The sequence below is a fragment of the Thalassophryne amazonica genome, chromosome 19 (genome assembly GCF_902500255.1).
Source record: "Thalassophryne amazonica chromosome 19, fThaAma1.1, whole genome shotgun sequence".
NCBI lineage: Eukaryota > Metazoa > Chordata > Actinopteri > Batrachoidiformes > Batrachoididae > Thalassophryne > Thalassophryne amazonica.
Window position 1 is genome coordinate 61,825,892 of NC_047121.1, and position 12,955 is coordinate 61,838,846.

Consider the following 12,955-nt stretch of genomic DNA (forward strand, 5'->3'; position numbering starts at 1 on the left):
AAATGAAATAAAATAAATAAATACATGTATGTGGGTGGTGCAGGATATGTACAAGGGCAGCGTGATAGTGGTGAGATGCACAGTAGGAGGGGCGGACTGGTTCGAGGTGAAGGGGTGATTACATCAAGGAACAACTGAGCCTTTTCTTACTTGCAGTGATTATGGAACAGGATGACAGACGAGAGTCTCCATGGACTATGACATTTACAGATAACATTGCATTCTGTTGAGAAGAGCACCCACTGGTCTGATTGTCACAAAAAAAAAAAAACATGCAAAAAGACTAAGCTTCTGTTCTGCTGGCACTGTAAAATTAAACATGGTCGGCTAAGTTCCAGAAACTTCAGAATAAATTTGAAATAAAAATCTTATCTAATTTTGTAATTGTTTTGATTTTGTTTCCAGTTACCAAATATGAACTTTTCTCAGGTGTTTGCTGTCATTTCAGGTAGTAAAGATAGCCATCCGTAAAGTTTATATTGATATGCTATTCTCTATGTTAGCGGGATTGAGATACGTGTACGGTACCACAAGCTCACTGTTCCGTTTCACAATAGTTTCGCTGAGGATGGATAGCGCTGCTCCAAATTCCTTGATCAGCTGTTTGGGCACGGCCTCATCAAAGCGCTCCGTGGGATAGAACCCGAGGGGAACCTGCCAAAATTAAAGATTAGAACATGATTATTATCATTTTGATAAACGACTCTCGCAGTCAACTGTGCTTAAAGACGGATGCCTGGATATGTTACTGACAATGTCGGTGTATTTGGCTGAAAGCTGCCACACCATTGATACAAAGCGGACTGTCTCGCCAACATTTGGGAGGGTCTCCAAAATGGTCTTCATGTTGGACTGCCCCTTAGTGGTTGGGGGAGCTTTACGCAGCAGGAGTGAGCAATTGGGCGGCCAAGAGTAGTAGTCAAACTAGATGTCGGAAAAGGTTCTCAAAAGGTCACTCCAAAGACTTTTAAAATGTTGACTCTTTCTAAATATTGCAAAAGTGTTTGATCCCTTACTGATTTTATTTAATTAAATCACCCATTTTCTTCTAAACTGTCTCACCTGCCCACTGTTGACTGCAGCATGTTGAGCCGAAGCTGTAAAGATCACCATGGTGATGAACTTGGTCAAATCTTCAACAGTATAAAAGGATGCAGGAACACCTGTTGACAGCACCAACAAAAGCAGTGAAGTTAACATTCTGTAACAAAAACTTATGAGTCAAGTCTGTGGATGTGTTGCTCATAAAGATAAAAACGCCCAATGCAAAACTAAAAATGTCAATATTTTGGCTACAGCACACCACATTAGGCTCCGTGTCTGTGTGTATGTGATTTTGTTGGTGGAAGAGTTGTGAAAGACTGACTGCAAGTCCTTTATCCCTGCTGTTTTTGTTTTCATTGGAGAGGGGGGAAAAGCCTGGTTTGGGGATTTATTTCTATGAGAACAATAAGCGGCTAATGGCCACCTTATAATGTAAGTCCCTTTGGCTTCTCTTTTGTTTTCACTCTGGGTCAACACAACAAATATGAAGTGGATCTGCATGTTGATTTGGTACAGGTTTTATGCTGGATGCCCTTCCTGACGCCATTCTACATTTCATTAAGGATGGGCAGGTATGGCCTGAAGCGAGAACCTACCCCGCTGGAAGCACGCTTAACCACTTGGCCACTGCACCTGCAAGGAGTTTATAATGTATGGCAATTAAAAAGTACTCACGCTCTGCATGAACCAAGTATGCTGCAATCAAAGATGAGTTATTTTTCTTTCTATTGTGATCAAACTGACAACAATAAACAACTTCTTCTGATTGCCTGCAAAGGCACTACAGTGACGTCACAATGTCTCAAAAGTTCAGGGATTTTCAAATTAAAAATGCTCAGATCCACTGCACAAAAAAAGACAAAAAGACACCAGCTGTGAAAAGCCACTGGGTGCAGCTCTTTTTTTTAATTTCCTGGATATAGCTACCCCCTGATCTTTATATACAGTAGTGTTCAGAATAATAGTAGTGCTATGTGACTAAAAAGATTAATCCAGCTTTGAGTATATTTCTTATTGTTACATGGGAAACAAGGTACCAATAGATTCAGTAGATTCTCACAAATCCAACAAGACCAAGCATTCATGATATGCACACTCTTAAGGCTATGAAATTGAGCTATTAGTAAAAAAAAAAGTAGAAAAGGCGGTGTTCACAATAATAGTAGCATCTGCTGTTGATGCTACAAACTCAAAACTATTATGTTCAAACTGCTTTTTTAGCACTCCTGTGAATCACTAAACTAGTATATAGTTGTATGACCACAGTTTTTCATGATTTCTTCACATCTGCGAGGCATTCATTTTGTTGGTTTGGAACCAAGATTTTGCTTGTTTACTAGTGTGCTTGGGGTCATTGTCTTGTTGAAACACCCATTTTAAGGGCGTGTCCTCTTCAGCATAAAGCAACATGACCTCTTCAAGTATTTTGACATATCCAAACTGATCCATGATACCTGGTATGCGATATATAGGCCCAACACCATAGTAAGAGAAACATGCCCATATCATGATGCTTGCACCACCATGCTTTACTGTCTTCACTGTGAACTGTGGCTTGAATTCAGAGTTTGGGGGTCGTCTCACAAACTGCGGCCCTTGGACCCAAAAAGAACAATTTTACTCTCTTCAGTCCACAAAATATTCCTTTATTTCTCTTTAGGCCAGTTGATGTGTTCTTTGGCAAATTGTAGCCTCTTCTGCGTACGTCTTTTATTTAACAGAGGGACTTTGCGGGGGATTCTTGCAAATAAATTAGCTTCACACAGGCGTCTTCTAAATGTCACAGCACTTACAGGTAACTCCAGACTGTCTTTGATCATCCTGGAGCTGATCAATGGGTGAGCCTTTGCCATTCTGGTTATTCGTCTATCCATTTTGATGGTTGTTTTCCGTTTTCTTCCACGCGTCTCTGTTTTGGAGATCATTGTAGATGAACAGCCTATAATTTTTTGCACCTGCATATAGGTTTTCCCTCTTCAGTCAACTTTTTAGTCAAACTACACTGTTCTTCTGAACAATGTCTTGAACGTCCCATTTTCCTCAGGCTTTCAAAGAGAAAAGCATGTTCAACAGGTGCTGGCTTCATCCTTAAATAGGGGACACCTGATTCACACCTGTTTGTTCCACAGAATTGACAAACTCACTGACTGAATGCCACACTACTATTATTGTGAACACCCCCTTTTCTACTTTTTTTTTACTAATAGCCCAATTTCATAGCCTTAAGAGTGTGCATATCATGAATGCTTGGTCTTGTTGGATTTGTGAGAATCTACTGAATCTACTGGTACCTTGTTTCCCATGTAACAATAAGAAATATACTCAAAACCTGGATTAATCTTTTTAGTCACATAGCACTACTATTATTCTGAACACTACTGTAGATGCAGGCCCTTAGAATACATTTTTATTGTCTATAAGAGTACTTGTCAAAATAATTTAACAAATTATTGATGGAATGTTTTCATTTGAACCAAGAAGATTTGGGGAAAATATCTAAAATTTTGCCCAGCTTTTTTTTTATTTTGCTGCTTTTTATTCATAGTAAAGGCTAAAAATAAGTGTGACTTGATTCAAACGCAACTGTGAACATATCCATGATGTCAGTGCTTTTATTACAATCAGAGCATGTTTACTGTAAATACCTGAAGCTTTGTTTCCGGAGAAGCCGTGCGTGAATATCTCACTGATCCATTCCTGAAGTTCAGAGTCTCTGCACACCTCAGAGTCTGAGGGATAATAGTACTCCACTACTCCCAGAACAAAGCTGGTAAAGCACAACACAAAATATAATCATCACATTCTGTAAGCAGGATGGTTGGAGAAAGAAAATTGAAAGTGTAATAATATCACAATCATGTCTTATGTTTGGGATCAAAACCTGTTGATGATGCTCCACAGCTTCAGTCCATCGTCTCTGTAATAGAAGTTTGGGACGGACTCCAGTCCTCGTGCAGTGATGTTCTCTGGCAGACAGAGGGTGCTGTAGGTCATTTCAGAGAGTGCCCTCCGCTGGAGTTCCAACAGCCCCTCAAATCCAAGTGAACTCTAATCATAGATAAAGACGATGCTTGGAATCAAAGTGTGCAGATTATACTGAAAAAGTTTTTGTAATGGTGTATTTGACATATTTAAGATAAATCAATTTTTTACAACCTCAGACATCAATCAAGCCTTCAGGTGTTACCTTTGACATTTGCTTCATTTGTGCAAAATCTTTTTTTTTTTTTTTTTTGTATAAGTTAGGGAAGGAAGGTGTTGGTGAAAAATTATTGTTCCCCATGTCTTCATACTGGGTCAGGGTCACCCATCGCCTGCTGGCCTGTGTTGATAGAATAGGTTGTTTCTCCAAGTCCACGACATAACATCTGACTGTGTTCCAGACTAACTGAAGGTCACGTCTGTATTATGGATTTGTTTTACTAATAAGGCACGGGTCCTTAAGATGGCTCCCTGAGTTTCTAACATCAGAAGACTCTTTGTTTTATGTTTGCTTGCATGTCTGTCGAGGGTCTCCTCCAGATGCACCTGGTATGTTGTGTGCTTCAACTGCAATTAAATCTCTCTCTGCATCGTACATAGGAGTCACTGGTGGTCTTTGCTTGTCGGTCTGATTTCTCTGCTGATATCGTCACGAAAATTCCACAACAGAAGTAATTGTGAACCATCTGTCAGCTGAGTTACAAGAAGAGATTTGTTTTGAGGGACCAGTGGTTCCTGTACTGGCACTGCAGAGTAGTAACACAGACTGAAGGGATGGCAACAAGACCATCAATATCGAGCTCAAGTCAAGATTAAGACTTTAAAGGGTTAAGTGTGAGTTAAGGCAAAGACCTTCAGATTTTGGAGTGGTGGAGACTAAGTCAAGGCAAAGTCTGTGGAGGAGGTGAGAGCAAAACCTAAAAACAAAATAAAATAAAATTGATTCAGAAGGACATGAACAGATTGTATTTCTATTCACAAGACAGGTAGGATGTCAATGTTACACACGTATGCCAGTGTTTTTAATACGGTTGGCATTCGCACGTTAAATCATGAAGGTGTGACAGGGCTTTTAACAATGTATTTATTAGACGTATGCCAGCATGTGCCAGTGTTTTTAATATGCTTGGCATACACAGGCTAAATTGTCAAGGTGTGACAGGGCCTTAATATATATTTTCTTTAAAGGTTCCCCAAAAAGTGGTGTCCACAGTAATCTGTTCATAATAACATCACATCTTGATTTCTTGCTGTAAAATATGGCGTGCCACATGGCTCTTTTCTGGGCCCATTTTATTGTTAGTCTATATAGGCCCTTTCCAACAGATTAATAATATCTCCAGAAATATCTTTCACTGTTGTACCGATGACCCACAACATTATATTTAATATGTGGTTTTATGAGTTATGTTGATTTGTCCAGGATATGCACACAAGTTTAGTCTCGCTGCATTCCCATATCCAAGTACTTCCTCTCTCATATTGCAATTGTCTAATGTGTAGAACACTCAGTGGCTTGATTGCGAGCAATGATGAAATATTATAAAGGTTTTAAGAAACTAAACTTTTTTTTAAAGAATGAAATGTACATGTTAAAGAACCTTACTTTATTTAAAATTCCATCAGGTGACAAAATAATCTTGCGGGATAAGATGTTTATGTGCAGAGTGTAACGGAAGTGTGGCATCAGCAGCTGCAGAGAGAGGGCAGAATATTGAATTAATAGAAATGTTTGAAGAATTAAAACAGTTGGAATTTTGGTCTAATATTATGAGCTGTACCTTGTAGAGGGGGTGAATGTCAGGGAAGCAGCGGAGGGTGGCTACAGCAAAGACCTCCGCCAGAAGGTGAGTGTTCTTGAGGTGGTAGACTGCTTGGTGTTCCATAGAATCAGCATTTTTGAAAAATATTTTGGCGAGCAGCCAGTAGCTCTCAGAGTCGCTTGGCAGAAAGATGGGGTTCTGTTCTGACGGTTGTTGCTGCAGCTGCAGTTAGAGAGGAAAAAAAAAGTTTTTTAGATTTTACAGCTGTGCAATGACAAATATGTAAACTCCAAACTACCCCGCATGGTTAAGAGAATGCTTTAAGACAAACATGTTGAATATCACCATAGATTTACCATATTGGTACACACCTGTATTGCAATTGGCATCAGTTTGTTCTCTGGGTTCATGTAGAACAAACAGAACCCAGGAGCCACATGCAGGGATTCACCGTTATACATCCTCGTGGGTATTCCATCCATTCTCTTATGATCACACAGGAAAATATTCCCTTTCTGCATAGCAACAAGCGACATATGCAATGCAAAGTTAAAAAGAAGACTTTTTTCAACAGTGAAACACTTGCAGTCCAAAAGCCCAATGGGATAAAAAAAAAAAAAAAAATCACACAATCAGGGAATTGACTGTAATTTTGTAATTGAAGTTTTTGTTAAATGACACTCGGGGTAGTAGTATTTACAGTAGGGGATGGAGAAGATAACATTCCCAGTACACATTATTATATTTTGCATTTAAAATATGGTATCCGAAAGATACAACAGCACAAGAAGCTACAAACAAGTAAAAAAATAAAAAAGAAGAAAAAATGCAGGTTAGCACCACTGCACCAGAAAACCAACTTCAATCATCCTAATGAGTCATTAAGCATCATGGTGCCACAAGCAAATGTAAATTATTGCTCAAAAATTTCATAAGCTTCAGCATCACATTATAGACTTTACATCACTGAGGAAAGTCATAAAAATTAACACCCAGGAATTAACTGATTTTTGATGTGAGGTTCCAGTGGAACCTCACGACCATCACTAAGGGCCCCTTCACACATAGTACAAATAAGTACAACTCAGGGCGACTCACGGCGGAACAGCTCGTATGAGCGAACCACGAAAACATCAAGCCATGCATGCATGCATGATGCTGCTGCGACAGTTCGTGCACACAGCTGTGTGATGTGGTTACACATCGTGCAGCTGCTGTGAAAATAAAAAAATTTAAAAAAAATACAGCAATATATTTTTTTATGTATGTCCACATGATGACAGCAAGCAGACACACGTGCGTCACAGTTGGCAGTTGTTAGTTCATGTCCATCCAAACACGGTACGTGTTATTCAGCCGTGACGTCCAGATCCACAGATCACCACAGCCGCTCTTGTGGGCGGACACACCTCCTGTCAGTTCAGCACACACACCGTGTCACTGTGTCTGTTTGCAAAGCCACACTCATGGGGCACTTACACAAATTTTACATCCAGCTCGACAGTGATCGTCGGCTGTCTGTTGTCGTGTTAATAGTGTGAATGGCCACACATTTTCTAAGTGCCAAGCAAGCGGTGTTAGATGTTTGTGTGTCACCTGAAATTTTGGCTGACACCTGCCACAAGAGGGTTCGATGGGCTCTCACAGCACACACTCTGTCTTTCAGCTGCTGGTGTATGCAAATAGTTGCAGCAACAGGTGTACGAGGCGTTGGAGGCAGCTACGATTTTACACGTATTACATACGATTCCTGCTTCATGCGCACTTCATGCACAAGTCGACTAAATTTGCAGTATGTGTAAAGGGATCCTAAGGAATTGTTGGATGAGCTGGAGGCATCAGTTAGAAATGTGACATCTTTCACTTTTAAGAGGATGCCTTCAATTACAGAAACAATACTGGTCTTGAAAATGAGATTAAAAAAAAACCTGTTACACTTTGAATTCATTATGGCGCTTTGTAATTAAAAGTTAAAATGTAAAAGTGTTACAAATGTGATGAGAATATTACTAATATATTGGCTAACTTTAAAAGTAAGTTGTGCTAAATGACAAAAACAACATTCCATATTTTCCAGAGTATTTGTATTTTTTTTTTTTAACAAGTTTGGGAATTTCTGCGGCTTGCACTCCAGTGGGACATATATACAGAAAAATCGCACATTTGTTTTTAATAATAATTATAAAACTATTTACAGTATATAGGGCTTTCCCAGGAATAAAATCAATAATCAAAATAAACTCTCATAATAAAATAGGTGCCATTAATAAAAATTGGAGTACAATAACACACAAAAGTCTCAAATTAATGAGCTGATAAAAAAGGAAAAAAGTACAATTTAGATTTTGGAAAACATGGTGCATTTACAAGCACGTCTCCCGTACCTCCATTTCCTCCTGCAGAGAGGTGCCTTTGTTCAGGAGCGGTTTCACCATCTCCTCTGTCACCGGAAAATTGATAGGAAGTTCTGAGCACCGTTTGATTATATGGTGGTTGAGTCCGTTCAGAAACTGAAATCCATAAAAGTCATCGTCCTTCCAGTGCTCTGAGATGTACTCTGAGGAGAAAAAAAAAGTCAGATGTTAGATTTAACATCTAATATATGAAATGTTTTTGCAGTTTACATTGTCACAGTAATTTTCAATATGAGAAATCATGCAGGAAATATTTAACTTTCTAGACTCAGTTGCTTTTTGTATCAATACAATATAACATGGTATTTGTTTTTTAACTTTGGTTTTTAATTTGTATGTATTTTCTCACAAACACACCACTGAATTTACCTGAATATTGCACAAGTGTTTATGGAATGGCCAACCAATTCACCTTCCCACCCCATCTCCAACTTTATTTTTCTAACGGGGAATCAATGTTTTCATGTTTTTGCATCTCATTTTAGATATTATGCAGATGGAATTTATTTTGTTTTTAAATTCTTGTGTAAATTCTTCACTTTATCTGTCCATCATGATTGATATTTGCTAAAGTAGTCAACACGATATCTCAGAAGTACATGAACAGATTTTACTTCTGTTCATGAGACAGGTACGTATTGTACCTATGTTGTACGTATGTTGTTTTTGTGTTTGAAGAATTAGCACCGTCAATTAGCTCCTTGAAATCGTTTTCCATCAGCAAAACAAACGCTGCCATGTTTAGCTAAATGCCACCAACACTTGTGTGTGTGTGTGTGTGTGTGTGGGAGGGGTTCGCAGCATGCAATGGTACAAAATGTATGGAACCAAATTTCCACGGCAAATGGAACCAAATTGCATGCTAAATGCAACGCAACACAAACGGGATGAATAATCCAAGTCATGTGACATACAAAGCACCAATCAAATGACAAGGATCTACTCTGCCGGTGTATAAAGCCTAATATGTGACCGTTTGAAAATTTGGTGAGAATCTGTGAAAAAGTAGAAGCCTATATAAAGTGAAATTAATAGAGTCTTCCTTAGCTTAATATTGATCTGTGGTAATAATTTTGTCAAAATCCATGCAGTAGTTTTGACGTAATCTTGCTAACAGACAGACAGACAGACAAATTAAGAAACAACAATTTTATTACGTCCTTGGCAGACATAAAAAAAACCTTTAAAACTCAGCATTCAGGATTACAAATGAGAATTAAAATTCACAGCTTAGAAATCAGGAGCTGAGAATGTGTGAAAACCCATCAAAGGAATAGCTCTCACATAAAAATAAAGGAGAAAACACAGAAATGTCAGCGTTGTAGACATAGAACTATTAGACCTTGACGGAGTTTGTATATTTTACTTGTCAGGCAGCAGCAGCCAGGATTGTTGGTGCACTTCTCAAATAGAGGTGGGTGATACCGGGAATTTTGGTATTGATCCGATGCCAAGTAAATACAGGCCCAGTATTGCCGATATCGATATCGATACTGATACTGATACTTTTTCATATTTAAGCTTCATAGATCCAAAGGATCCAAAAGACCAAGAATAAAATTTTGCCAAACATTGTACGTGACAACAAAATACTTTATTATCACAATCAACATTTTTGTTTTAAAAAAAAATTACTCAACACAACTTAAAACAAAATCTCCTGAGGTAGAAGGCTGACAAACCACAATACAAGGGTGCGCTGCTCCGTGTTGTGTGACACAGCGCAGCGCTGCTCTTACAGACAGAGAGCAGACCTTGATGAATCTGCGTGTGCAGCAGTCAGTGCGTGCGGGAGATAAAAACAGCTTGAGTATCGATCTTTTTACACGAGGATCGTTCAATATCGATACCAGCGTTGGTATCGATATTATCGATATTAGGATCAATCCACCCAGCTCTATTGTCAAACAATGGGAAGACCACTGACCTGCTCTCTATACTATGACAACTACAGCATTGTGTTTACCTGACATTGTTGTTTTTTTGGTCCAGAAGATTTTTTTTTTATGTCCTCCATGTTTTTCCAGTCTTCAGAAGATCCATATAGCCCCTTAAACATGAGTTCAAGACCACTGCAGAATATTAAAAGAATGCAAACATTCAGCTGCAAATCAGAAGAAGTTGGGATGATATGGAATATTAAGAAAGAAAATAAAGAAAAAAAATGCAGTGATTCTCAGATTGACTTTGATTTCTACTTACAGATGGTATAGACTGTGTACCATTTGTTAGAGTAATTTATGAGTAGGTGAAGCACCATCTGTGGTTCATAATCGATCAAGTCTTATAACCAGGCTTTCAATGAATTCCTGGATTCAGCGATCATAAGTGAAAGTATTCACATCACTTCACTTTTTCCACATTTTATGTTACAGCCTTATTCCATAATGGTGTAAATTCATTTTTTTTACCCTCCAATATTGTACTCACAACACCCCATAATAACATGAAAAAATGTTTTCTTTTTTTGTTTTCTTTTGTTTTTCTTTTTTTAAAAATAAAAAACTAACAAATCACACGTACATAAGTATTCACAACCTTTGCTCGATACTTTTGACTCTATACTTTTGGCAGCAATTACACCCTCAATTTTTTTGAATATGATGTCACAAGCTTGGTGCACCTATCTTTGGGCAGTTTTGCCCATTCCTCTTTGCAGCACCTCTCAAGCTCCATCACGTTGGATGGGGACCATCGGTGCACAGCCATTTTCAGATCTCTCCAGAGATGTTCAATCAGATTCAGGACTGCGCTGTGGCTGGGCCACTCAAGGACATTCACAGAGTTGTCCTGAAGCCACTCCTTTGATATCTTGGCTGTGTGCCTATGGTCATTGTTCTGCTGAAAGATGAACTATTGGCCCAGTCTGAGTTCAAGAGCGCTCTGGAGCAGGTTTTCATCCAGGATGTCTCTGTACATTGCTGCATTCATCTTTCCCTTAATCTTGATTAGTCTCCCAGTTCCTGCCACTGAAAAACATCCCCACAACATGATGCTGCCACCACTATGCTTCACTGTAGGGAAGGTGCCTGGTTTCCTCCAAACATGACACCTGGCATTCATGCTAAAGAGTGCAATCCTTGTCTCATCAGACCAGAGAATTTTATTTCTCATGGTCTGAGAGTCGTTCAGGTGCCTTTTGGCAAACTCCATGTGGGCTGCCATGTGCCTTTTACTAAGGAGTGGCTTCTGTCTGGCCACTCTACCAAATAGACCTGATTGGTGGATTGCTGCAGAGATGGTTATCCTTCTGGAAGTTTCTCTTCTCTCCACAGAGGAATGGTGGATCTCTGACAGAGTAACCTTCAGGTTTTTGTTCACCTCCACCAGCTCTATGAATAGCCCTGGTGGATCTAAAATCCTTCAATTTACAGATGATGAAGGCCACTGTGCTGATTGGGACCTTCAAAGCAGCAGAAATGTTTCTGTACCCTTCCCCAGATTTGTGTCTTGAGACAATCCTGTCTTAGAGGTCTACAGACAATTCCTTTGACTTCATGCTTGGTTTGTGCTCTGACATGCACTGTCCACTGTGGGACCTTATATGTAGACAGATGTGTGCCTTTCCAAGTCATGTCCATTCACCTGGTGGACTCTAATTAAACTGTAGAAACATCTCAAGGATCATCAGTGGAAACAGAATGCACCTGAGCTCAATTTTGAGCTTCATGGCAAAGACTGTGAATACTTATGTGCATGTGATTTCTTAGGTTTGTTGTTGTTGTTCTTATAAATTAGCAAAAATCTAAAAAAACAAACTTTTTTCTCATTGTTATTATGGGGTATTGTGTTTAGAATTGTGAGGGGGGAAAAATGAATTTAATCCATTTTGTAATAAGGCTATAACATAAAAAATATAGAAAAGCTGAAGTGCTGTGTTTGTCAGTGCTGAGGCCACCAGCAGCTGGATGGCTACTTTTGGGAGGGTTGTACCGGGTGTCTACCTGTGTGGTGTTTCAGGATCCAAAACCATTCCTCAAAGTGGTGCATGCACCTTTACATGGTCCCTCACCCATCCTGGGCCCAGGTTAAATTAATCTCTATGATCTAAACTCACATCCATCTCTCGGAAGAATCAATTTCATTTAATTTGCATGTAGAGAGGCGGATTTTCAGTGGGTAGTTCGGATACATCTTTGATATCAACCAAGTGTGGTAGTCCTAGTTCAAAAAGAAAAAATAATATAGCACCTTCAACTGTACCACAGACTAAAACAGTTAAATTTGGTCTATTAAACATTAGATCTCTCTCTTCTAAGTCCCTGTTAGTAAATGATATAATAATTGATCAACATATTGATTTATTCTGCCTTACAGAAACCTGGTTACAGCAGGATGAATATGTTAGTTTAAATGAGTCAACACCCCCGAGTCACACTAACTGCCAGAACACTCGTAGCACGGGCTGAGGCGGAGGATTAGCAGCAATCTTCCATTCCAGCTTATTAATTAATCAAAAACCCAGACAGAGCTTTAATTCATTTGAAAGCTTGACTCTTAGTTTTGTCCATCCAAATTGGAAGTCCCAAAAACCAGTTTTATTTGTTGTTATCTATCGTCCACCTGGTCGTTACTGTGAGTTTCTCTGTGAATTTTCGGACCTTTTGTCTGACTTAGTGCTTAGCTCAGATAAGATAATTATAGTGGGCGATTTTAACATCCACACAGATGCTGAGAATGACAGTCTCAACACTGCATTTAATCTATTGTTAGACTCGATTGGCTTTGCTCAAAATGTAAATGAGTCCACCC

General features: G+C 39.0%; 1 protein-coding gene across 2 annotated transcripts in view; it reads right to left on the reverse strand.

Moving 5' to 3' along the window:
* Window positions 1–342: 342 nt before the first annotated feature.
* LOC117531965 (arachidonate 15-lipoxygenase B-like) overlaps window positions 343–12,955 on the reverse strand; it is a 30,867-nt gene continuing 18,254 nt past the window's right edge. Inside the window, exons 1-11 of one of the 2 annotated variants that reach the window (XM_034195153.1) lie at window positions 12,261–12,274; window positions 10,170–10,275; window positions 8,174–8,346; window positions 6,161–6,304; window positions 5,808–6,011; window positions 5,633–5,719; window positions 3,926–4,092; window positions 3,690–3,811; window positions 1,063–1,163; window positions 754–924; window positions 343–654 (exon numbers count right to left, since the gene is read on the reverse strand). In XM_034195153.1, coding sequence (XP_034051044.1) covers window positions 475–654; window positions 754–924; window positions 1,063–1,163; window positions 3,690–3,811; window positions 3,926–4,092; window positions 5,633–5,719; window positions 5,808–6,011; window positions 6,161–6,304; window positions 8,174–8,346; window positions 10,170–10,176 — 1,356 coding nt within the window. In that variant the 5' untranslated portion in view covers window positions 10,177–10,275; window positions 12,261–12,274 and the 3' untranslated portion in view covers window positions 343–474. Of the gene's footprint in view, window positions 655–753; window positions 925–1,062; window positions 1,164–3,689; window positions 3,812–3,925; window positions 4,093–5,632; window positions 5,720–5,807; window positions 6,012–6,160; window positions 6,305–8,173; window positions 8,347–10,169; window positions 10,276–12,260; window positions 12,275–12,955 lie in introns of those variants that run through there. The other variant, XM_034195152.1, reaches the window with a different exon arrangement.